Source organism: Drosophila biarmipes, chromosome 3L, assembly GCF_025231255.1.
Source record: "Drosophila biarmipes strain raj3 chromosome 3L, RU_DBia_V1.1, whole genome shotgun sequence".
In the NCBI taxonomy this organism is placed as follows: domain Eukaryota; kingdom Metazoa; phylum Arthropoda; class Insecta; order Diptera; family Drosophilidae; genus Drosophila; species Drosophila biarmipes.
In genome coordinates this window covers 22154621-22178604 of record NC_066613.1, presented here as the reverse complement: position 1 = coordinate 22178604, position 23984 = coordinate 22154621, and the positions used below count along the sequence as shown (strand labels likewise).

At 40.5% G+C, this 23984-nt stretch overlaps 2 protein-coding genes across 2 annotated transcripts; one reads left to right on the top strand and one right to left on the bottom strand.

The window, feature by feature from the left end:
- Positions 1-8835: 8835 nt before the first annotated feature.
- Positions 8836-10272, bottom strand: LOC108034614 (serine protease inhibitor 42Dd-like). Its single transcript, XM_017109548.3, has 4 exons — positions 10241-10272; positions 9339-10183; positions 9145-9283; positions 8836-9086 (listed from the first exon to the last, which is right to left on the bottom strand). The coding sequence occupies exons 1-4, from the start codon at positions 10251-10253 to the stop codon at positions 8938-8940; spliced, it is 1146 nt and encodes a 381-aa protein (XP_016965037.2). The 5' UTR covers positions 10254-10272; the 3' UTR covers positions 8836-8937.
- Positions 10273-21727: 11455 nt separating this feature from the next.
- LOC108034685 (loricrin) lies at positions 21728-22654 on the top strand. Its single transcript, XM_017109625.2, has one exon. It carries the CDS (start codon positions 21741-21743, stop codon positions 22512-22514), a length of 774 nt encoding a protein of 257 aa, XP_016965114.1. The 5' UTR covers positions 21728-21740; the 3' UTR covers positions 22515-22654.
- The last annotated feature ends 1330 nt before the right edge of the window (positions 22655-23984 follow it).

Below are 23984 nucleotides of genomic sequence, written 5' to 3'. Positions count from 1 at the left end.
AAGAGAACAAAGGAATAGGTAATGCTTACAAGAAGATATGAGGGTTATTAAAGGACAGCTTACTTACAGGTGGGGAACACACCATAGCTGAAAGCACCAAATGTCTCTTCGCCTTAAAATACGTAAAGCCTCAAAAATTCTTACGAATATCTTACAACTTTATTTTACATATACCAAAAACTCCCTATTTTTGGGAAATACTCTCTTAAATGTATCAGAAGTACTTAATGCTTTTCATTGACCTAAATATTTAATGAAGAAAATATTATTTTGTCCAAGTATGAAACTATCCGTTTGAGGTTACTTTAACTACACTGTTTGTTTTTATTAATTTAAGCTAATGAATATTTTCTTGCCTCTATCCGATCTTTAAACTGCAATCCCACTTCTGATCCTCCTCTTCATTGAGGGCTGTTAAATTTAGTGCCTCCACTTCAATTTTAATTACGATCCAGCACCAGAGCAGACTTCTTCGAGATAGGGCCTAGGAAAATCTGGGAAGCCGGAAAAGAGGGGAAAGTGAGACCGAGACTCCCTGAATCGCATTCAGTATCTGTTGCACACATGTTATTGGGCCCGCCACCCATTTTCCCCCTACATCACCATCCCCGCCCTCGGGTTCCTTTGTTTGGTAGACAATTTAACATATTTGGGAATTCATTGCACTTTCTTTTATTAATACGCACACTCTGTGCGAGGAGAAGTCGAAGTCGAGAGTTCGCCCTCTGAGTTCGTCTGGAACATGTGTAAGTGCATGTCCCTCATCTCAGTTCTTACACAATACACAGAAAAAAATATAAATTTAAATAAGTTTTTAGAAAAAAAAAAAGAGAAATAAAATAATTAAGTTGCATGATTTCAAATATTCTATTTATTTTTTAAAGATCACACCAATTCTATTTCATGATTGTAACATGAACACTATTTGTGAGAGAAATATTTTCTTTTCTAAATACGCAACTTTAAAATATTTGTGGTAAAACCGAAATTGTTTTTACATTTTTTTCTGTGTAGCCTTCCCTATTTTCCAGAGCAGTTCTTTGTCTCTGCCTAAATTTAGTCGCATTCCAGACTATTTTTGTGGCCGTTGTTGTCCGGCATCTGTTGCTGGGCCTATGCCTTGATTGTTCCAATTTTGGTTATGGCCAATGATGGCAGGCCATTGATAAAAATAGAGGAGATCATCCCCTGGATCCCCCTTTTGGAACTGCCCTCTTTGTGTCTCCGGCTGAAGATATCAATGGGGATATCCATGAGTCTGCCATTTTGGGGTTTATTTCGAATGGAAAAGGGGGGCGCGAATGAAAACTTATCTGCTAATCGCACATCTGTTTGTCACATGAATAAGGTGCGGGGGTAGTGGGTGACGTGAAGTCATTCATGTCACACGTGTGCATTGTCTCTGAGCCAAGTTTGGCCTTAGTTAGCTCAAACTGATAGCAGCCAAACAACTTTTAATAGATGTTCTGGCTCCCAGGCGGTCCATTAATATCCCCTCCCCCACACCTTTTCGGATTTACTCATTGCAATTGTTTGTCATAAATTGTTTGGCAAATGAGCAGCGCACGCCAAGTGACAGCAATGCTATTTGCTCGCTGGGTGGGTAAAAAAGTTAGAAAAAAATATGATACTGTTTAAAAAATGAATTAAAATATACAATTGCTTTATAACCATACAGAATAAACTATTTTGCATTGTATTTTAGACATAGGGGGAAAAAATCTTTAAGATTAAGTATCTTAAGAATGAGGACTTAAGTTCAAGAGAACCTCGCTTATTAATTTCTTCAGCCGCTTAGTCAACGAGTTTGATCTTCTCAGGCAGCTGCACAAATTGCGCAAATTGGTTTGAAACAAATGTAAATATTTATTAAAATTGCGCAAGAGGCAAGGCCCCACCTCAACCTCTCGGAATAGCAATTCCCCTTTTTTCCCACCCAGTTTTGTAAATCACTCAAATGTGCACTGGATGGCGATGATCAAGCAAAGCTTAAAACGGCATGATAATAATCACGAACAATTCAGTGCAGTGCATGTGCGGGTGCAGTGATCGCTGAGTCGGAGGGAGAGGGAAGACGATGCACTAGTGACGTGCACTGAAAAAAATAAATTGAGATATGGTTATGGTATTTAATAGAAAATACTTCTTGACTGGCATAAGAGTGAATTATTAAATATAAAACATACAATACAAAAAAAGGAAATTATTCCTACATTAGTTTTCATTTGGTAAAATATTTGTTTGGTGTAGGAATGTCATGTGACTGAGCATGGGTCTCTGTTTAGGTGCCTCGCTCCACCCTCCCTCTTTCCGAGAATCAGATCCGATAATCATCATTGCAAATAAATATTTATGCGTATGAGTAATCAGAGATCAACAACAAAACTGTCGCATTCAGGTTACGTTTATGAGATTCTCCTGATTTATGGCATCAACGCCGTACCACAAAAACTTCTGACTTCTGACAAACCATAAAACTTCCCAACAAAGTTCTGAATTCATATAATTACCTAAGTGAGGGGGAGGTGCCTTTAAAGTGGAGAACAATCCGCGAGTGATACAATTTCTCACACCCAACGAAAAGTTGTCGTGTCGTCATTATCAGTTCCAAAAGGTGAACAGCGCGCGGGGACAAGCTGATGACGCTCCAGCGATTTTCACATTAGATTAAATATTTTCCATTTCAACTTTTCAGTTTTGAGGTCAGACTTTGCCGAGGACGGGGGCGAGCATAAAAAAATATAAAATCTCTTGGGTAACAAAATGTTTGTTGTTGTTGTTGCTAATACAAAAATTGTTGTTGCGGAAGCGGATGCAAAAACAGAAAAAAACGTAGCTGGGGAAGAGAAGACAGACAAGTTGAAAGGCAAACATGAAGTGCCAGCTACGACGATCACTTATATAGATATAGGAACGTCTGCCCCGTCGGAAGGCAGCAGCAGCGACGGCTACAATAATAATAATAACTGAAGCAGCTAATTTCTCAGAGGGTGAGGTGAGCCAGGTTGGAAATCGGGGAAAGGGGGAAAAACGCGGCTCCCACCGGAGAGACCTTGCCTTTGGCCAAGAGGTCTGTCTCAGTCCCAGCGAATGAAATGAATTTCCATTGTCTTAAATATTTTTTTCTGGCTTCCTTAGCTCTTGTTACTGTTGTTGCTGCTCTCATTGTTTTTAGCGTTGTTGATAATGCTGTTGTTGCTGCTGTTGATGGCCGCCTCGCCCAAAGGCCAAGATCGTCGTCATATTAGCGTCCAAAAGTCAACTCTGCTTCGTCGCTTCTTCAGCGACAACAGTGGTTCAAAAAAAGTTGGGGAGTTACGACAAAAATTGGGTTGAAAACTAGGAAAAACATTTCTGTAAGGGTTAGAAAACTGCGTACCCCCCAAGTTAAATTAAAATGGTTTTACTTGTTTTTTTTGTAGGACGTGTATTTTTCTTTTTTAAGCATGAATTGTATAAAATATATTTGTTTCTGTACAATATTGTTTTTAAAATATCTTGAAATTAATATACATTTTATAATTTTCTAGTGTTAACAGCGACTTAAAGTGGCTTAAAGAACTATAGTGTTAGAAAAGACTCAAAAGTTGTTTAAAGCATTAAAGTGTTAATAGCGACTCAAATATGCTTTCAAGCTAAGTAAAATTTCAACAAATTTGTATGTTAAGTAAATTTGAAATTAAATTGAGTTGAGAAATATTCTTCAATCCACTGTTCTTTGTATCCAGGGCGGCGTTTCAAAAGCTACAAGAAGACAAGAAAAGAAAACCGAAATAAGCGACTGAGAAATATGTATGCGTATAATGTAAATTCCGCAAAGTGCGATGGACAAGCGATGCTTGAAATTAAAATAGGGTCATTAAGCGGCCCATGGTGTGAGCTTGAGCGCTAGGAGGGTGCGACACAAGGGCGCAGGGGCGGAGGGGGAGCGATATGGAAGCGGTACGGCTGCCAGCTGGCTGGCTGGCTGGCTGGGGAAGTCGTGGGCTTTCGGGCTGGTCTGGTTCGCCTCGTAATTGCTCTCTTGGCCATACAAATTTCTCAACAATTATTTTACGAAATGTTTTTCAATCTTCCGCGACTGCGGTCGTAGATCGTCTTGCATTAGGTTTTCCCTCCACAGCCAGCAAAAGTGTGAAGCGGCGAAACGACGGCGGCGGTTGAGCCGCTTTAAACCGACTCAAGTCCACCCCAGTCGGCACCACTCAGCTAAGCCCAGCTGAACTGAGATCGGCCCAAGACTGCCGTATAATTATGATTGTTTGCTGTTGTAATACCCCGGGTGATTGTTGCCACCAGCGGCTGCAGTTGTTGCATTGGCCTGACATTGGCATTTGTTTAGTAATTATAGAAATATCTCTATGTGCGCACTGCGCATAGTTTATATAGTCAATAAGGTCCCCAAGACGCGAGAGACCGATCGGATGACGTCTCAATGCTGTTTCATTGGGCTGAAATCGCAGCGAGTCGGTAAATAGCAAAGAAATATGAAAAAATACTTAACAATAAGGCAAACAAAGGCAAGGTTGTCTATGAAGTGTTTTGGTAGTGCGAGAATCTTTTATGGAAAATTACTGTTAAATAGGTGAGGTAATGCATTTTGTTTGATGGAGTGTTTTTGAGGCAAGCAAATTGTCTGACTTCAAGTAAATGTCCTCGTTAATTGTTTTAGTCAAACAACAAGTTTAATCATTATTCTGTTCAATACATATTTTATGTCATAAATGCTTTAGCATTTTATTTAAATTTATTTTTTAAATAATAGTTAAAAATGTATCTTTAATTTAATGTCATTTAAAAGCAGTTCCTTAAATATGGGACAAGGATCTTAACTATGAAATATTTATTATCTTTCAATACACCCAGAAATGGGCAGACCACACTGGAGTTTTCTCGTTCAAATATGATGTACCTACACCATTATTAAATTAAAATATTTTCTGCGTTTTTGAGCAATATGTGATCGAGCTGATGTTGTTACCTTAAGTGGAGGATTATTCGGAAAAAAAAGGTGCGAAGCTGCTAAATGAATAACGTGCGGCCAACAAATTTACAGTTGTTCATAAGGCGGTTGCTCGTGTTGTTGTCGCATGTTTTGGTTGTTGTTGTCACTGTGGTTGTTCGGTTGTTGGTCGCATAAAAACCAGTAAGTGATTTCACAGAGTCGCCTGCCAACGAGCGGACCGGGCAAAACTAACAAACTCTTGAGTCGAAAGAGAGAAACACAAAATTTGTAACATATTCGACCAAAAAGGCAGCAAAAAATATTTAAGTTTTTTTCTCCTTTTTGTTTGTTGCTGGTGCTTGGTTTTGTTTTTACACAAAAGCCAGCGGTGGTGTTCGCTCGCTGGTTCATTGAACTCGCCGGCGTCTTGGACTCTGACTGACTTATTGAATGAGTGAGACTGCAGCAGCCGCAACAGCAGCAGCAGCAGCCCCAAAAGCAGCAACAACATCCAAGTCTGCACAGATTATGTCACACATTTTCAGATTGGGGGAGTGCCGAGGGTGGCCAAGGGGGCCAGGGGGATGTTGCACTCGTGGTAGCCATGTTACAACATCAATTGCTCGCGCCAGACAATAATAACAACAGCAACAACTGCGACCCAATGGAAATCGTATCTCACAGATAGTTGTTGTATCTGTATCTTTTCTGGGCTGTGGGGAGTGAGGGGAAAAATACCGAGGGGGCGAACGCATAGAATGAATCACTTATGAGTCAGGGAAATGTCCGGGAGCATATGTGTCTCCCTCTGGCCAGAGTGGTGGGTGAAAATCCTACAACTGAAAGTGACAGTATCAATCTGAGCTCATTATCCCAGGGCAAGAACGCTACTTGCCTTTTTTATGGGGGAAAGCTGCGGAAGATGGGAAATACAATTTTCTAGGAAATCCTGTGGTTGAGTTATGGTAGTCTGGAATTTATTAAGGGTACTTTTTTGTTGAAGCTTGTATCTTTAATATATTCTAAGAGTTAATAATATTTCGATTTATTTAATAATACTTATCCAATCTTAATTCTTTTTATATGCAAACTTTATTTTAGTATGTTCGGAAAAATGTAGTTGATAAGTTGTGTAACGTTATAAAAATATAACATTTCGACTAAGTACCTTTTGACATTTCCCCCCAACCCCTGGAGATTGCATAATCAGCTTCCTGGCAACGCTTCGCCCTCTATCGCTGGTTATATCCGTATCTGATGTACATGTATCTGTATCTGTGCCTCCTCCTCCTCCATTGTTCAGATTTGGGTGTCTGCAGTGGCGAGTGGGGCAAATAAGTGAAAGTCAAATGGTATTGACGCATTGAGCGCTTGAACAAATTAACTGCGCAATGAGCAACAGCAACAAACACACACGCGTATGTCTTGTATCTGTGTATCTGCGGCTGCAACTATTTGTATCTTTTGTTGGCTGGAGCCGGGCTATTTGTTTTTCTGTGTTTTTGGCAAAATAATTTCAGCCTCTCTCTCTAGGAAGATTATTAAATCCGAAATTGAAAACTGCGAAAGGGAAACAAGTTTCGATTTATGCAACGCTCGAGGCTTTCGAAAAGTGTTGAATCATTTTCGGCACAGTCTTATCAGCGGGAACTGCGAGATAAGATGACGAAATTTCAGCCGAGTCAGACTGTGGAACTGTGACTCAAACCAGAATCGTTCCAAGATATCCTTGGCCGATAACCGAAACGATTCGGTGGCCAATAAAATGCTAATTGCCGGATAACGAGAAGCGTGAGCGTGAGCAAATTAACGTAATTAATGCGACAAGATCGAATTTGATTTTCGCACACAAATCGTTTTGTAATTCAAATGTGGCATGCTGTTCGCTTTGAGCCACTTGAATCATTGTGCACGAGTATCCCAAAGATACTTCGGCAGGTGTTTGTTTGGTCTCATGCGATCCGGGGGGCGTGGCAGGGCAGAACTTTCACAAATTAATAACACTTTGGTTTCGGGTACCCCAGATGTGGAGCATCGTCCGGGTTCAACAGACTAAGCCGCGCGAAAGACCAAAGATTCGAGCGAGAACTTGGAGAGCGGCATTTTAATTGAATTCGCGAGGTGAACAGACAGAGAAAAAGCGAGGAGATGCGGAAGGGTTGGGAAGCAGCTGGCGGACCGCAATTTCCAAGAACCAGACGCTCCGAAGATATATTCACTTATGCTGAGCCGGCCATGGGTATGTATCTTTGTGTCTTCGTATCTGCCAAACGTACGAGACGACAGGCGCAAGCAAATAAACTGAGTTTAAGTTTGGGGGAAAAAATAAAGAAGCAAGGAAGCAAAATGAGCAAATCGGCAAAATAATAATGAGGAACGAAGCAATGGATATTTTGGCAAAAAGGGGTTCCTTGAAGTGGTAAGGAATATTTCGCTAATGACCGAAGAGAAAAGTTCTGTTCTCTGTTAGAGAAAGGGTCACAAGATTAATGGTAAATGTAAATAAGTAGAAATTATATGATCGAATTAAGGTTGTTAAGTGTCAGCTTAGCTTAGATTATTTGTAAGATTTTACATTGAATCTTTTTGTAGCCATTTATATATATTTCAGATATTATTATAGTTTTTATTGTCTTTCCTGAACTTAAAAATGCCATTTCAATAGTTCAGGTTTAATAAAATTTAGGGACTCAGTCTCAAAAAATATCTTCTTTGCATAATTTTTTATAATTTTTGGATTTGAAAAATCAATAAGAAATCAATAAACCCAGGGCCAAAACCTAATGGTTTAATAATATCACTAAAAACTTTTATTAATAACCACTGCTTTTCCCCCGCTTTCTGGTCGGAAATAAGTTCAGTAATTCGTGGCAAGTGGATTGGCTGATTCCGAATCGGGTCTTGAGACTCGTTACTTGGTCAATGGCTTCTGCCTAGAAGCAGGGGGCGTGGACGTAATCTCTCCTCGAGGGCGGGCAGCATCGTCAGCCGGGACCGAAGCAGACTGCCAGACTGAATGTCTGTCTTTCTGTGGTTCACTGTACTCCCTACCCTTGCCCCCGCTGTCTGAGTTTTCTTCTGGGGGCTTTGGTAATTTGTAAATTGGTTCATAATTCGTTTGTTTGTTCGGTGGCCCCACCCGCGTTCTTCTCTTGCATCTTCTCGACTACTATTTTTCCAACTGCCAGTGATTCTCCCGCCCCGCCAGCCTCTTCTTTTTCCTCCCCGCTGGGAGATATTGCGTTCGTTGGCTTCTTTTGTCTGTTTTTCAGAGGTAATACACAAGAAAAAAAGGGGGTGGACGCTCGGTTTGGACTGGTAACCATCTAAAAGCTAACAAAATGAAATGGGCACAATCAACTAACTGTAGATACTTTTTGTTTTCAACTTTTTTCGCTGCTGCTTCTTTGTTTCTCCGGTTTGCCTTAAGACGCGTTATAATTTTCTATTTCTCGGTTTCTCACGAGACTCTGTCGCATTGTCTCCACACCTTGAAATGTACAAGAAATGTTTGATTTGCATAATTTCGACACTCGCTAATTAATAAACGACCAGCGGACAAAGTAAACGAACGCAAAAGGCAACGATTTCTGTACTCGAGCGGAATGTTAAAGGTCAAAGAGCTTCCGACAAGGCAATTAGATCATCCGAAACCGATGGTGTTAAGACTTTGAAATCTATTGCGTAATGGTATCGGTTTGGCTCTTCGGAAACCAGTCCTAAAATCATTGCAGACTTGATTTTTATGGCTTGTATTTATTTAATTTAGGGAAAAGATAAATTGTCATAATGGAAAGTTTTTGCAAAAGATCCAGCAAGGCAAAGTGCTTATAAAGTATAAGTATTAAGCATGAAAGATACAGATACTGGAATTAATAATACCGTTTAAGTCTAGTTCTAAGTTTTACAAATTTATTAAATATTACTTTTTTTTATTGAGAATTGATTAAAAGATGTAGGAAAACTGTAACTTAATCTAAACATTTCTCTTATCAAACTTCATTTGGGTTCACAAAGTGTCCTTGAAAGTATGTTGTTTTTTTGTCGAGGATGAAAAAAGCGAACGGATGGTCGGCTTTGAACTCAAAGACTGGCTGCTTCTCACAAGTAATGCATAGCGACGTGGGTATCATTCGAACACCTTCGGATTAAAAGGAACGTTGTAAAGAAAAGTAAGAAATTTTACAAAGCAGGAGTACCTGTTGCAGCTGCTGCCTCGGAACCATCTTCGTTTACTTTAATATGGGCCTTTTGAAAGACACTGCTGATCCTAGATGATGACTGTGATACTAGACCTCCAAAATCCGCCGATGAACTAAAGGCCTCTTTTATACCCATCTGTAGGTGTACATAAATTGTCAAAGTGACCCCATGCAAATCAGAGCACACCTACCTTCTTAAGAATATCCTCTACACTTCGCGAAAAATCGATACTAAACTGTGGCAGCTGTAAATTCACTTTTCTCTTTGGCAGATCTAGGGGGAACTTGCCCCCGATTCGGCTTTCCAATAATTGTAAGCCATCGACTTTTTCCGGCAAGAAGATGACCATGCTGATGTTGGAATTGTAATAAGGTAGCTCAATTACTTTTGCATCCAGATCTGGTATAAACATCGCCCCAAATTCGTCCTCTTGCGACATCATCCTGATATTAACGCTTTTTTTGTCAGCAGTGCGAAAAACACCCTGAGTGGTATTTTGTTTTTTGAAAGGTTGCTCCCATCGGCCTTTAAAGTAAATTGCATTCAAGATGATAATTTGCATATCTGGACTCATGTCAGCCCTCGTAACTATGCTATTGATCTTGCTCTGTGTCTGATCTTTCACCCACTTGTTAATTATGGAAGCTGCTTTCTGAGGATCATCTAGGCTGATGGCTTCCGCTTTGGCCCTGAAGGCATCTTTAACAAGCTGATTATACTCCGGGACTATCTTGATGCGATCGTTTACGTATATGCGATTGGCCACTTCAAGGCGGGTTGTCTTTTCGCGTCCTTCAAGACTGGTCAGAAGCTCCCTGTATTTATGGGCCACTTCTTTCTTATCCTTGCGAAGGGTCAGAGCTTTCCTTATTTCTTGGGCTGTCTTTCCCCCAGCTCCCATATAGACCATGCTCAGGGCGATTTTGACGGAGACGGGAGAAAATATTATATTCTTACTTAAATTCTCTTTGCTTAGATAGTGGTATAAATCTTTTTCAAATTGACCAACCACTGACGTGGCCAATAATAGCAGACCTGAAGGAAAATGATTTTTTTTAAACTTATTTATGACTAGTTATTTTATTTACTTACATAGATACTTCATTTGGAACGTTGCTTACAATAAAAAATAATTTCGGAAACCATCCATTTTTATACTCTGCACATTAATAAAATTAGAGCCGCCCATCAAGGTGTATTAAATTGGCAAACGCCTTGCATTAGCTACTTAAGTGCTTAAAAAGAGGATTTCCAAGTGTATTCGAATTTGAAACCTTTGAAATTTTCCTATAAAATCAAAAGTCAAAAGCCCAACTACCATGACCTTTGAACCTTACATTACAGTACCTTGCGAACACAGCCACATAACTTGACCATAAAGATCTCGAGATTTATTCTTTAAAAGTAGAACTATCCCATAAAAAATCAATAAATAAATTGCTTTAGCCAAATCTTGCCTTTCCCTAGCCGGCGAAGCTTTTGAATGTGCAGTGCGGAAGGAGGTCAGCGAGAAGGTTAATGCCAATTTACGTCAACAAATGCCCAGACATGCCATCTAAATCGAGCCAGCCGATCCGAGTCAAACCAATTCGATTTGCAAGCAGAGCAAGACTCTTTCTCCCAGGGCCTCCGTCTCTGTCCCCCCATTTCTCTGCTCCGGACCTCTGGAGATCAGTGAGAATAAGTCAAATGCCTGGGCAATAATAAATAGAAGGGGTTCGGGGAAAAGCGCAGGCAAACGAGTAACGAGGAGAGCAGCGAGGAAACCCCTTTGCACTCCTCAATTTCCATCTGGTAGGAAAAGCCCTGGAAAGCCCCGCTTCTTCGCTCTTTCTCCGTCTGTCAGCGAACCTTCTTCGATCGGCAAACAAGCCGAACAAAATGCTTCCTCAACTGCCTAGCGGATTTACAATGGATGCGCTGCCCAGAGGAGCCGAAAGGGGTGATCCAGGAGGAGTGGGTGCACTGAAAAAAACCCAAGTAAAAGCGAGAAAAATATTTAAATAAAGTTTAAGCAACATTACAACGAATTAATGTCATTGATCTTTATTTATAATGACCAAATTGATTTTAATGAAATATTAAAAATCAAAATACTGAATTAAAGTTAAATATTTTTTAGAGTTCTTAGCTCCATTTCTCAGATTTTAGTCTGTAACCCTTTAAGCCACAATTATCTCTCAGTAACCACTTGTACCTATATTGCTTTAATTTTAAAGATTAATCTTGTTCTTAGCAGTACAAAAACAAAACTTTACATAACTCCTCAAAACTTATTAAAAATAAGATTTCTTTCAAATAATATACTGATGTTAGCTGTAGTTTTTTTCCGTGTACCCCAACCAATTGGGAGCAGCAGGCAAGCCAGTGGTGAGTGCTGGATTAGAGGCAAAGAGTGCGTCGCGCAATGGTATGGCATGGTATGGCATAGTGTACACTATAGGAGGATGGAATGCTTCGCTGGTCTCGGGGGCCAGAAATTGGCAAACAATAAAAGCCGTCAAAAAGTGCAGCCAACAGCAAATAGGAAAAGCAATAGCCAGAGAAAAATAGAGGGGCAGCGCAAGAAAAAACAGTTTGAAAAGTTGATTGTTTAGTTGGAGTTGGAGCATAAAAAATGTTAGCTACACACAACAACGAAAAAAAAAAACGAGCATAAAACCAAAACAACGGCGTAGGAAAAAAGCACAAAAAAGTGGAGCGTCGATTGGAGTTGTAGAGAAAATGGTTTTCCATCACAGTAAGAACAAGGATGGGATGGGATGGGGGAAAACGGTGCGGATCTGGGGGTTATACAGTTCGGCCTGGCCAGTGCATCGAGAACGGGGCTCGAAATCGGGGACCAGCTTTCTCAGGAGATGTCTGAACCTTGGCTCAGACACATGTATGGACTATTATCATATTAGCCAGCTAATAGGGTGAGGGAATAGGTAAAGGAGATTTTCTGTAATTGATATATTGGGTAGAGAAGTTAGTCCTAGAAAATACACAAGATTATATTTTAATTTTTTTTATTTCTAAGGTTCCTTGAGTTAACAGATAATAACACATTATTGGTACATATAAAATTTTCGATGGCTAACTCTTATTTTAAAGTTTTTGAAATACTTAAGCAAAAACTTAAGGTCTCTTAGACTTGACATCACCACTTCTTCTGAGATCTTAATCAATAGAGATAGATCTTCAGTCACGCTGTCATCTCTAGCTGGTTGTGACTCGGTGAAAGATACATTTCAGCTCTTGTCAGAAAGCAGGCACTGGCCGGGTCTTGGGCATGGAAAAACAGACAAATGTGACGGAAGAAAGCGCTTCCAGAGAGAGGAGCTTCCCGGGGTCTTGAGAGGCGGAGTAGTGGGGAGTACCCAACTGCCGTTGACTGACTGACATTTTTTGCGCTTTTTTCTTATATTTTATTTTTGATGACGACGCAGGCCGAAGTGTGGCCTGACAAATGCATAAAACTCGAGGCTCGCCGGGAGATATGTATACCATATAGCGACGGACCGGTGACAGGGGAAGATCATGAAGATCTCCGAGAGAGTGGGAACTGAGATGCAGTGGGGCTCGAGATGAGGTTGGGGCTGGGAGCGTTTTGCCAGTGATTTGCTGCTGACAACAACGGCAACGAAAACAACAACCATACAACCACGTCGACGTTGTAGCAATTGAATTTTTGCACGTCGCCCATGAAGTTGTTTGTTTGCCTGGCATCGCTTGGCTCCTCAAAGAACACCCCTACCCACCACTTTTGTGAGCCCCAAAACATTGGAAAAAAATATTAAATATTTGAGATACAAATAATATTCTGGTCTTACAGGATTCTTAATTTTCTAGAATTAATTATTGAAGAATAAGAGATTTCCTTGTTTACAAAATTTAATTATAAATTATTTATGATTCAAATTATGTTAAAACCTTTAATTTATAGCATTTCAGCTTAAACGAATCCTATTTTTTAGTTTTAATATGTATGTATTTAAGATTTTTACAAGAAATTTGCTTAAATTACCATGCATAAATTAACATAAAACTGTGCTATTTCTCCCAGTGCACCGTTATTGTTGCTGCTGCACTTGGATGAAAAATTGTAGAAGCTGTTAACGAAAACAACAACGAATCCGGCAACAACACATGGCCAACTGTTTGTGCGGCTGATTGTGTTTGTTGTTGCTGGCTTTGCGCATATTTATGTTGGCTTTGAGTTACCGTTAGACGGTTATATGGCGGATTACATTTGGCGCTGCTGATGGCAAATTATCTGTGCCACAGTCGAACAAGAGTTAAGAGAGCTGGGCGATCCGGGCGGGGGAAGAGGGCCAGAATGTGGCCACGATGACGATGATTGAGTTTGCAGCTTGCGAAAACGGATAATGGAGTTTTACTCTTTCCAGCTGTCCATCTCTCTAATGCATCCTCTTATTTATGTATCTCTCTAATTGACCATCAATCTGTGGCATTCTTTCTACCCATCCGAATCTATAAATCTACTTTATAATCCTGTTTAGCTCAAGAATGGCTTCCACGGCCTCTGCAAATGATACTAAAAGTTCTTTACCTCATTTATTCCACAATTTTCCAACGATCTCACCTTAAATATCTGAATAGTAGTACAAATTTAATTATTCAATCCTTATAAATTGTTTTTTTTCATTTTCTTGCAGTTACTGAATCAATTTTACACTTTTATATTAAGGGAAAACTCTGCTTACCATCCTTAACTTAACACATCATATTGGATATTTAAGCATTCGTTCAAGGTAATCCTATTAGTCAACCCTACTCAAGCCGATTCCGCAGTATCCTATAAATCCAGGTGGGATACACGTATCTTAAAGCACTTTTAAGAAACGCACAAGCCAGCGAACTTCCTTATAAGGTGAAGATGCTACCCGTCTACGTCAATCTCTTGCTGTTCATGCCTGCAGCTATTCTCAGCCTAATTCATGTTTATTTAAATTTGTAGGCGATCATCCTGTTTATTGTACTTCTTTTTATGAATAAAGTCAATATATCATAGTGCGAAGTGGTTTTATTTTATTTTAATAAAAGTTAACTTGTTAAAAATTAAATATAATTTAAAGTTTTGTTCGTCGTTCCAGCGGACAACTTGTCATTTGGTGCTCTACATAAAATAGGTAACAGTAATCATTTAAAATTAATATTTATTATTATTATTACAATTAATTAATTGCCAGCCAATATATTTGAACAAATTTGTTTAAAAATTTAACTATTAATTTACAGCATTTATGTGGAAAGAATAATTCCCCAAATAGTTTTATTTATTTGATTTCTTAAAAACTTAATGCATATATCATCGATTCGTCAACCATTTCTTACTTGTAAATTTAATTTTTTGTACACCTTTAGGTTTTTTTTATAAAAACTGGTCATGCTGATATATATCAAACCATTTGCTGAACTACCCAGAGAAGTCGAGGAGCGCTCTCGGAATTATGCCATCAAACTTTGTTAAACTGCTGATCCTTATGTCAGTTGCCTTTGTAAACCTGATGAACTATATCGATTTATGTAAAAATGTTAAGTTTTGTGAGTATAAAAAACCATGATTGGGAAATGGATTTGTACTCAAAATATTAAAAAGTTAAGTACATCTTAGGTAATGTAGTGTATTATTCGTATTTTTAAAAAAGCAAAAGGTTGATATTTGTAATTTCAACTAAAATTTCTTTATACCCCAGACGTTTCGTAACGGCATTCATAATCCATTCACTTCTCCACGTTTAATTACGGCCAATTGCCGGCCATAAAATTGGGATTTCCATTCCCATGTGTGCCCTAAAAATAGCAGATAGAGTCGGACCTCCTGGGGGATAACCGAGCCAAGGCTAATGACACCCCGCTCCTCCATCTGCTGGTGTGAACATCTCGCCGCGTTCAACTTTCAACTTACATTTTCGCGACTTTCGCAGCAAGTGACATACAAAGCGTACAGAAATAACAAAAAGGAAAGGCCTCCATCGACTGGGGGCCCCTTCTCCGATCCCGATCCCCCCACCCAGCTGCCATCTGACTTTTTGACGCTCATTTCGCACAAGACTTTCAAATGGCTAAGACTCAGGCTCAGACTCAAGCTGAAACGTTAGAGCTAACGTTAACCTGGCCATTGGCGATCTTTTTGCAGTGAGCTTCGAAATTCGAGTATCGAGTATTTGTTTCTGACTCTGAGCCCGGCCTCTGATGTTCGGGCGACGGCGACTCGTAAAACTATTGGCCATTATTATCTGTTGGCTCTGTCTGTTGGCCGCCGTTGTTGCTGGTAATTGTTGCCGCTTTTCGGCTGTCGAGCCTTATTGTTTTTATTTTTGTATTTTCGTATTGCCCGACGTCGGCATCCGAAAAGAAGGTCGCACAAGGTGGTCCACCATCCACATCGAGGTGAGCCGTTATCGGTACCCTAGCTTTTGGATTGGGTTTCGGATGATATGCGACCTGTTTTGATGGGGATAAACTAGGTTATAGTACGATAAATATGGTGGTAAATATAGAAAAAGGGTTAAAGTGAATTTTTAAATATTTAGTTTTGATTTCAGGTACTAGAAATACACCCTCGTCCTGATTTGGACTCATATTAACACAACAGTAAAGATAGGAAAGGGGCTAAGGAATATTCTTAAAAATGTTCAACCCCTTAAAAACAATTTTTGAAATATAAAATTTTAATTTAAATACAAAAAGTATTAATATTAATTATTTCCTTGGCTAGAGCATTTCGGCTTCGATGCTCTCTGGTCATAGCTTTCATCTTGTATTATTTTCGTTTCATTTGTCTTTAAAATTAATGTGCCAGATTTGAAAACCTGTAACGTCAGCTGGCTCAGTGTCCGTCGCTCAGTCACAGTTTCTGTTTGTGATTTTCTGGCTTAGAGCGGGCAAGTTGACGAGTTAACTGAAAGAATGGCCAGCTCTCTAGCATTTTTTTTTTCTCTGGCAGCTGCAATTGATTTTCACTTGGATTTCTTTTTTATTTGGGAGATCGCTCGCCAAAGAGCGGAGAAATGATGAAGACTTGCCCCGTTTTCCCTGGCTGTCGCTCGCTTTTTTCAGCTTTTTGTTTGGCATTGATGTCTCCGCTGGCAGCGGAGTGGGTTAATCGGGCGTCGCGGGTTAAGCGGCTCGTCTGCCGTCACACTCTGATATTTGTCGCTATTTTTCGGCTGCCGTGTCTGGGCTTTGTCTTCATCGCAGCCATTTTTTTCGGTTTGCAAATTGCTTGAAGTCAGCGTAGGTGCCTCGCAAATTTTGGCAAACAAATTTTGGTTTCTTTTTTGCTTCTGCATAATTGAATTTGTTTTCGAGGTCAAACGAAAAGCCAGGCAAACGTTTAATAAACTGAACTCTAGTGCTTGGTCTTTCGGCTTTACTTGGATTTCGTTGCCGATCGCCGATCGCTGATCGCTGCAGTTGTCAATCAAAAAGTCAAATTCCAAGCTGCCAAGGGTGCGCAATTTGTCTTTCAACTGCAATTGAGACGAAAAGCGAATGTGACATGGTCAGCAGCAGCCGCAGCAGCAGCGCTGGAAAATGCAATAAAGCAATCGGAAAACGGCCGAGAATGCAATGGGATCGACATTGCGCATACGCGGCGTGTGTCTCAGTGTCTTTGGCCATCTGATACAGTCGGTAATAAGCCGGTTGCACGGCCCCAACAATCGACAGTCCACTATTGACGGCGCAGGAATGCCGCCCGAATATGACAATCGACAATCGCCAATAACGCTAACTACACGTCCAACTGCAATCATTAACCCATTGGGTAATTAAAAAAATTAAAAGTTTCGCGCAGATATACATTGACAAATTGAGAAAATATATATATAAAATATTTCTGATATTTCTAATTATAATTATTAATATTGTTTTCGTTTAAAAGCTTTTGCAAACCATTTAACTTAAATTATTATTAAAATATTTTTTAAAAATTCTATAAATTTGTTCTGTTATTTTTTATGCTGGCTTTTCTTACACTTTATTTAAATGTTCTTTTTTTAAACCAATCTATAATTAGTTCTAAAGATGTGCAAGACTTGTTGTCCTAGTGAATATTTTTATCAATAAGATTTTGCAGTTCATAACAGACTCAAGACTCCTTAATCTTAGTTTACGTTTACCCGTCCATAAAACAATTAATCGGAGGGTCCCATTTAATTCAATATCCTCTAAAAACGTCCACAGTATGATATACTCTTCCGCAGGAATCATTCATTTCCATTTCTTACCCACAGCCCAAGACTCCTTAACCGTCGATGGGTTAAACCTACCAGTGTCGCCCCGACAGTTTACAAGTTATTCAAACGCAAATGTTTAACAATAAGCAAATAATTCTCTGTGCACATGTCACACAAATCAAAGAGCCGGCCAAAAGGGGCGAAGCCGAGGGACTGTGCACTGTTTCTGGCTGGCTGGCTGGCTGGCTGGCCAACTCCCAAGGGGCCAACTCCATTTCGGCTGTGCTAACTCCGTTCAATCGCTATGCAAATCAAAGCGAACTGCGTAATGAGCCGCAGCCGTAACCAAATCGAGGCGGGAATCGGAGTTGCGACCGGGACGCCAGTGCACCCCGCTGTTTGCCACTTGACTTACATGTGTTTGCCGCTGATTGCCTTAATGGGTCACCACTGTACTGGTTGTGCCACATGTGTGTGCCAACGGTAAACTGGTTTCGATGACATGGCGCATAACACCCCAGTATAGTACTCCGCACCGAGCGACACTCGAACACCCGACAAATGCCAATTGCCCAATGTTTCGCGCTGACCCGCTCGACGCTCGAAGTTCCATCGTTCATCGCTGCTCGATGGGCCCCTGACATATTAGCAAAGGTTTTGCCAGCCATTTATGACGGCTATGGCCGCTGATTTCATTTAGGGCCAGGCCAAGCTAATCGCAAGTATTTCTGTCTGTCGGTCGCCGCCGGTCTCCAGTCCGCAGTTGCAAGTTGCAACATCCACGGCGGTGTGTGTCACGATCCTGAAGGCGAGGAAATCAAACGAAATAAAAGTCGACTGGGGCCCAGCATATGTGAGGGAATAGCTGAGAAGAAAATCTTGAAAGCTTGTTGAATACTCTGAAAACCCTAGGTTTTTACCAAATACTTATGAATGTTTTCAAAACCAAACAATATGAGGTCCAATCCAAAACATTTAACGCAATCTTAAATAACTTTATGTTGTTTTTATATTTTTACAAACATTTTTTAAATTAAAAAAAGATATCTAAAATATCACAGATAACACAATAACCACTTTTTTGTAATTTTGAAACCTTATAAATCATTACTCTATATATCATTAAAATTATAATAATGTTCGAAAATAGATTTTCAGTTTGTAATAATTAAAATTTGTTGTTGTTAATTTTTGTAATTTTTTTTTTAAATAGTTAAGACTTGTAAAGTTTAAACAAAACACTATATAAGTTCAAAATTTCTTGAGCTTGTATAATATTTGAAAAACTAGAACGCCCTTTAAGTTATAAAATAAAAACAAGATTTAACTAGGAAACTAAACTCGTACAACATTTTAGTCAATGAGACTTTAAACTCAATGTTCCTTTTTTATATATTTTATATAATCAAACCGAAACCCTTAGCAATCATATAAAGGGTATGGAAAAACTAAGCACAATCTGCAGAGGTGCCACGCGGAGTTATGGTTATGTGAACAAGCAACAACAGGCAATGCCACAACTGCAGCTAGCAACAACAATCGGTGGCAACAAATATCGCATTGAAAATCGCTGCAAATGAGGCAGCGTGAAAAATGCGCGACTGTCGAAATTGTTTTTGGTAAAAATATCAGGCAGGTCGACTGCCAGAGGGGGAGAGAGGGGGAAAATGGAAAGGGGTTAGTCGGGGGCGAGAGGGTAAGCACTTGCAATCGGTTAAGCATTCACATGGGAAAACGACGGGCAGCAGTCAACAGTCAGCAGGTTGCCGAGCCCAGCAGCAACTGCAATATCAACTGCAGCAGCAGCAACTGCAACAGCAGCAAAAGCGGCAACATTTTGACAGCTCTTGCAGGAATTGCAACTTTATTTCACTTTTCGACCAGCAAGTATTTCCAACAATATTTCCACCAAATGTCAGACTGGCTAAATGTGACATAAGAGAAGGGCGAGGGAAAAGCGCAGCATTTTAACCCTAAGCAACTTTCCCAGAGGTTCAGATAGAAACGTTAAAAACTAAACTAAACTGATGCCTTAGTTGCGGTTACTCTAAAAATAATATTTCTGACAAAATCTAAATCCCATTTTCTGCCCTAAAATTCAGTTTTTTGGATGTCAAAATGCAAATATAGATCAGAATGAGAAATGTTGTACCTCGTTGGACTCGTGGTTTAATTTTCTATCCAATGGCAATAAAATCTAAAAATTCATTATTTTTACCCTTTTTACCGCTTAAAAAATGCTCAAATTGTTCAAAAAATAAATAATCTTTAAAGTGGTAGAGGTTGTTAGCATAAGAAGCAAGCTGCTCAAAAAAGTCGGACTTTGAAGTGTACGCTTTAAATTGGCTAAAATACAATGGAAAAACAGCATACAAATTGAATATTTTTCACTTAAAGCTAAGTCTTATTTCTTATTACTTAAATTACTAATCTAAATATTCTTTAAGTCATTTAAATAAAAGTTTATGATATTAGAGAACCTCAATTAATTCATTTTCTCTACTATTTCACTTGCCATTCAAACAATATCTGGCCCCCAATAGAGTTATAACTGTCTGAAAATAAATGCCTTTTAATTTATCTCCCATTCAAGCCTGTCTTTTCCGCCTTGAGCAACAAGTAAAAATAGTCTAAAACTGGCAATACATTGCATGCGTAGTCTATTTAGCGCAGAGAAGGGGCCCGAAGTAGTTTGACATATTTGTCATGCGTGGCCAAGCACAGGCCAAAAAATATTCCCACGTTAATTTTTTGGGATTTTTTTCTTTTCCTTTTTTTGCTTAATTGAATTCATTTGGCCGAGTGAAAATGTAAAGAGATAAAATAACATAAAGCCAAATGGACTGCAAAAGCAGAAAAACCAAGCTGGTGAAACCATTTATCATTATTGGCAGAGATCGTTGGCCATATTTAGTCGTATTTATTGGCAAAACAAATTGATTAATTGATCTGGCATTTGCATGCGGCTCTCGTCTTAATGAGAACTTGACGTCTCATTGAGAACTGTTGCCCCCAGCTAGATGATCGATGAATAGATGCAAAGGTGCTGGAATGGATGAATGAACGGGGAGCGACTGCCGTGGGTTCCGAAAAACCAGGAGACAATGCACCGGGAAACAGCCGAAAAAATATAAATAGGTAAGATATTTCATCACTGAGAAAAAATAAGAATTATTATCGATTAAAATTATCACCAAATGTATCTGAAATGAATTGGTTTATTCCTTGATAAAGCTAGAAAATCTCTTGAAGACGTTGAAATTTTATATTGTTAAAATGGGTTTGGTTCCGCAAATATCATAGTTAGTTCTAGCATATGTAAATGAATTTTGAGAAATATAGAACATTTTATATAACCAATCGTAGTGCTTTTTCTTTTTGTGTACTTTGAGTGACCCCTTCTGAAATCGCATGCGTAACAACCCGTAGCGGTAGCCCAGAAATCGATGTCAGGGACAGTTGAAGCGCACGAACCTCGCCCGCCTCTCGACTTGTCCTCTCACCTGGGCCCGATCACCTGCGTTTTGAACTCCGCACTCATTAATCACGGCTTCGATCGGTGGAGAGGGGCTGCAGAGTCACGGGCACGGGCAGATGTATGTGCGATCAGGGGGAAAAACTTCACTCAAGTGCGCTCGAAGCGCCAAAAATAATGTTGGCTGCCTGCTCGCTTATTTGTTTGTTGCCTGTGTATTTGATTACATAATCCAAACAAATCACGAGAAAGTATAACAAATGTTCACTAAAGTCGCTGATGAGATACTCTACTTGGTATTACTTTACAGGACAACTTAAAGGACTTCTGTTTTGTTTTGGATACTAATATTTGTTAGGGATTTAACTTTCTTTAAGAAATTGTTACTTCTAAAAAATATACTAAGCTAGCCATGTTATAATTTAAAAGTTAATACATTAAGGAGAATATTTTGTAAAAAATAAAACAGAAAATAAATAAAGCATAATAGTGAGATAAACATTCTTTAAATTATGTTTTATTTCATATGGCACAAACTAGCAGTTCCATAAATCTTGTAATAAACCTATAAAATTGAAGGCATATCTTACCATCTTTTAATGACATGCTGCCCCAAAAGAAAGTGAATTCCACTCACTTATTAAATCCACTTCCCAACTGATTTGATCAGTAAATGTAGCCTTCAATTGCGGTTGGGATAGGGGAGAGTCTTTCGACATCAACCCACCGAGGCTTTCGCCGGAGCCACTCGAGCCTGTGTTAATACTGTTAACTGGCCCGGGGGTGTCCGTGGTGTTGCACTGCACCACTTGCGTGGTGCTTCCGGACAAGGCCGCCACCAATTCGCGTTGGTTCGCTCTATAAAAGTGTAACCACGACCTGGCCGAGACATCAGTTCGACGCTTTGGCTCATCTCCATCAGGTCAACATGAAAATCTTCGTCTGTTTGCTGGCTGCGGCCGCTGTGGCTCAAGCAGGATTCATCGGAGGAGCCGGTGGTGGTGGTGGCTACGGTGGCGGCGGCTACAGTGGTGGATCCTCCCATGGCGGCGGAGATGGCGGCTACAGCTATGGCGGCGGTGGCTATGATCACGGCTCTGATCACCATGGTGGTGGTGGATCGCCTCCAGTTAAAGTCATCAAAGTGATCCACGAAGCGGCTCCATCCGGCGGCTCAGGAGGCTGGCAGTCCGGAGGAGGCGGTGGTGCTGGCGGCTGGCAATCTGGAGGTGGTTCCGGCGGCGGCTGGTCTGCAGGTGGAGGCGGCGGCCATGGCGGTGGAGCCCAGGAGATCAAAATCATCAAGATCATCTCGCAGCAGGCTTCGTCTGGAGGTCATGGAGGCGGCTATGGCGGTTCTTCCGGCGGATATGGAGGGGCTTCCAGCGGCGGTTGGTCATCGGGTGGTGCTTCCAGTGGCGGCTGGTCCTCGGGAGGCGCTTCCAGCGGTGGTTGGTCCTCTGGAGGAGGTGGTGGTGCCGAGGCACCCGCTGCCGTCAAGATCATCAAAATCATCTCGGAATCGGACTCTGGAGCAGGCTCCTCCGGTGGTTGGTCCTCGGGTGGTGCCCCCGGCGGAGGCTGGTCTTCCGGTGGATCTTCCAGCGGCGGCTGGTCTTCCGGTGGTGCTTCCAGCGGTGGCTGGTCCTCGGGTGGTTCCTCCAGCGGGGGTTGGGCTCCCCAGGGCGGTGCCAGCTGGTAATTGTGATAAAACCTGATTTCATTGTTTCCATTCGCCCCACCCATTGTTCCATTTCATCTCCATTCACTGTTATTCCACACCATTCCACCGTATTTGTTAAATAAAAGTTTTCTGTTTGATCATTTCCCAAAAAGAAAGAAGTGTTTAATTTGCCAAACTCTAGGAGAGCGCACAAAAAAAAAGGAGCAACCCCAGAAATCCTTTTACAACTTTTCAATTTAAAACAGAAAAACCGGCGAAGAAAAAACGCGCGCCATTTTCCCTCCTAAGAAGCACACTTAAGCGTTAAGTAATAAAATGCAAGCAAAGCTTGGCACGAAAAAAAGGAGCAGCCAAGAAGGGACTGGGAAGTGGGGGAATAAAGGAAAAACTGTCGGAAAATATGTAAAATATCACTTTTGACTAGCCGGGAAAGTCTAGCCACCCCCAAGGAGGCAGCCTTCTCACAGCGGGCGGTGGTGGGCGGGCGCTTGGTGGGTCGGTGGGTTGGAGGTTTCGGGTCGGGATTCATTGGGTTGCATGTATAAAAATATATTTTCCATATAAATCTAACAAAGAACGTGTTCGGGTTACTTGATTAGGGCCAGCGAAGAGTGGGCAAAACATTTTCAGCTTTTCTTTTCTTTTCCAATATTTTTCTTATTTTTGGGTGGAGAAAGTATGGAGCAAGGGGAAACGGAGTGGCGCAGAAAAGGATAAAGGACAGACTGGGTCCTTTTCGGTTTCCTTGAACATTTACACAATGAATACAAAGAAAGAACTTTATATACACACCCAGAGAAGTGAGCAATTTGTTGCTTGGCGGCCAAAGCCGATATGATAGGTTTGATTTTCTGTATTGATTTATCAAGGAGGAAGTGAATATTTTCACTGCCAGTTGTTTTCCTTTGGGCATTTTCCATTCAAAAGGGAATTGCGCAATTTTTCGTCTTTGGGGAAGAATTATAAAAACAATCATTAAACATATTTATTCTCTCCCACTCAATAGCCATCAACTTGTTGCCGGCATTGTAAACAAACATTCGAGGCAACGCATTCCTACACAAAAACTCAAAAACACACATACTTAATATTGGAAAATCGAATCGCATCTCTAAACAAATTCGTGTACGAAATAATTTTTATGAGTTAAATGGAAATTCGGTTTTCCATTGAATTCGCACCCCCCGCTCCTCGATCTCGATTTAATTTTTTTTTCGCCACTGCGTTGATTATATTTGACTGGTGCTTCTTTCGGAAATTTGTTATTATTTTAATTTTACTTATCGACTGATTGTTGCCATTGTTCTTGCCGCTCCTCAGCACGTGCAGCGGTCGAAACGGTGGAAAATTGCGTGTTTACCCGAGGACAACAGTGGGCGGTTGGGTGGCTGGGCTGGCTGATTGGGCGGAATGTCCCCCTTTGTCAGCCTTCCTTTCGCGGGGGGGACCGTCTTTGCCGAGTCAACTGTCTGCTGAACTGTTGACTGA

Coding starts and splice junctions, on each gene's coding strand:
- LOC108034614 (XM_017109548.3), bottom strand. Junction 9,284..9,338: donor TAGAGGATATTCTTAAGAAG/GTAGGTGTGCTC, acceptor GTACACCTACAG/ATGGGTATAAAAGAGGCCTT. Junction 9,087..9,144: donor CGAGGCAGCAGCTGCAACAG/GTACTCCTGCTT, acceptor TTTAATCCGAAG/GTGTTCGAATGATACCCACG.
- LOC108034685 (XM_017109625.2), top strand. CDS start 21,741: ATGAAAATCTTCGTCTGTTTGCTGGCTGCGGCCGCTGTGGCTCAAGCA.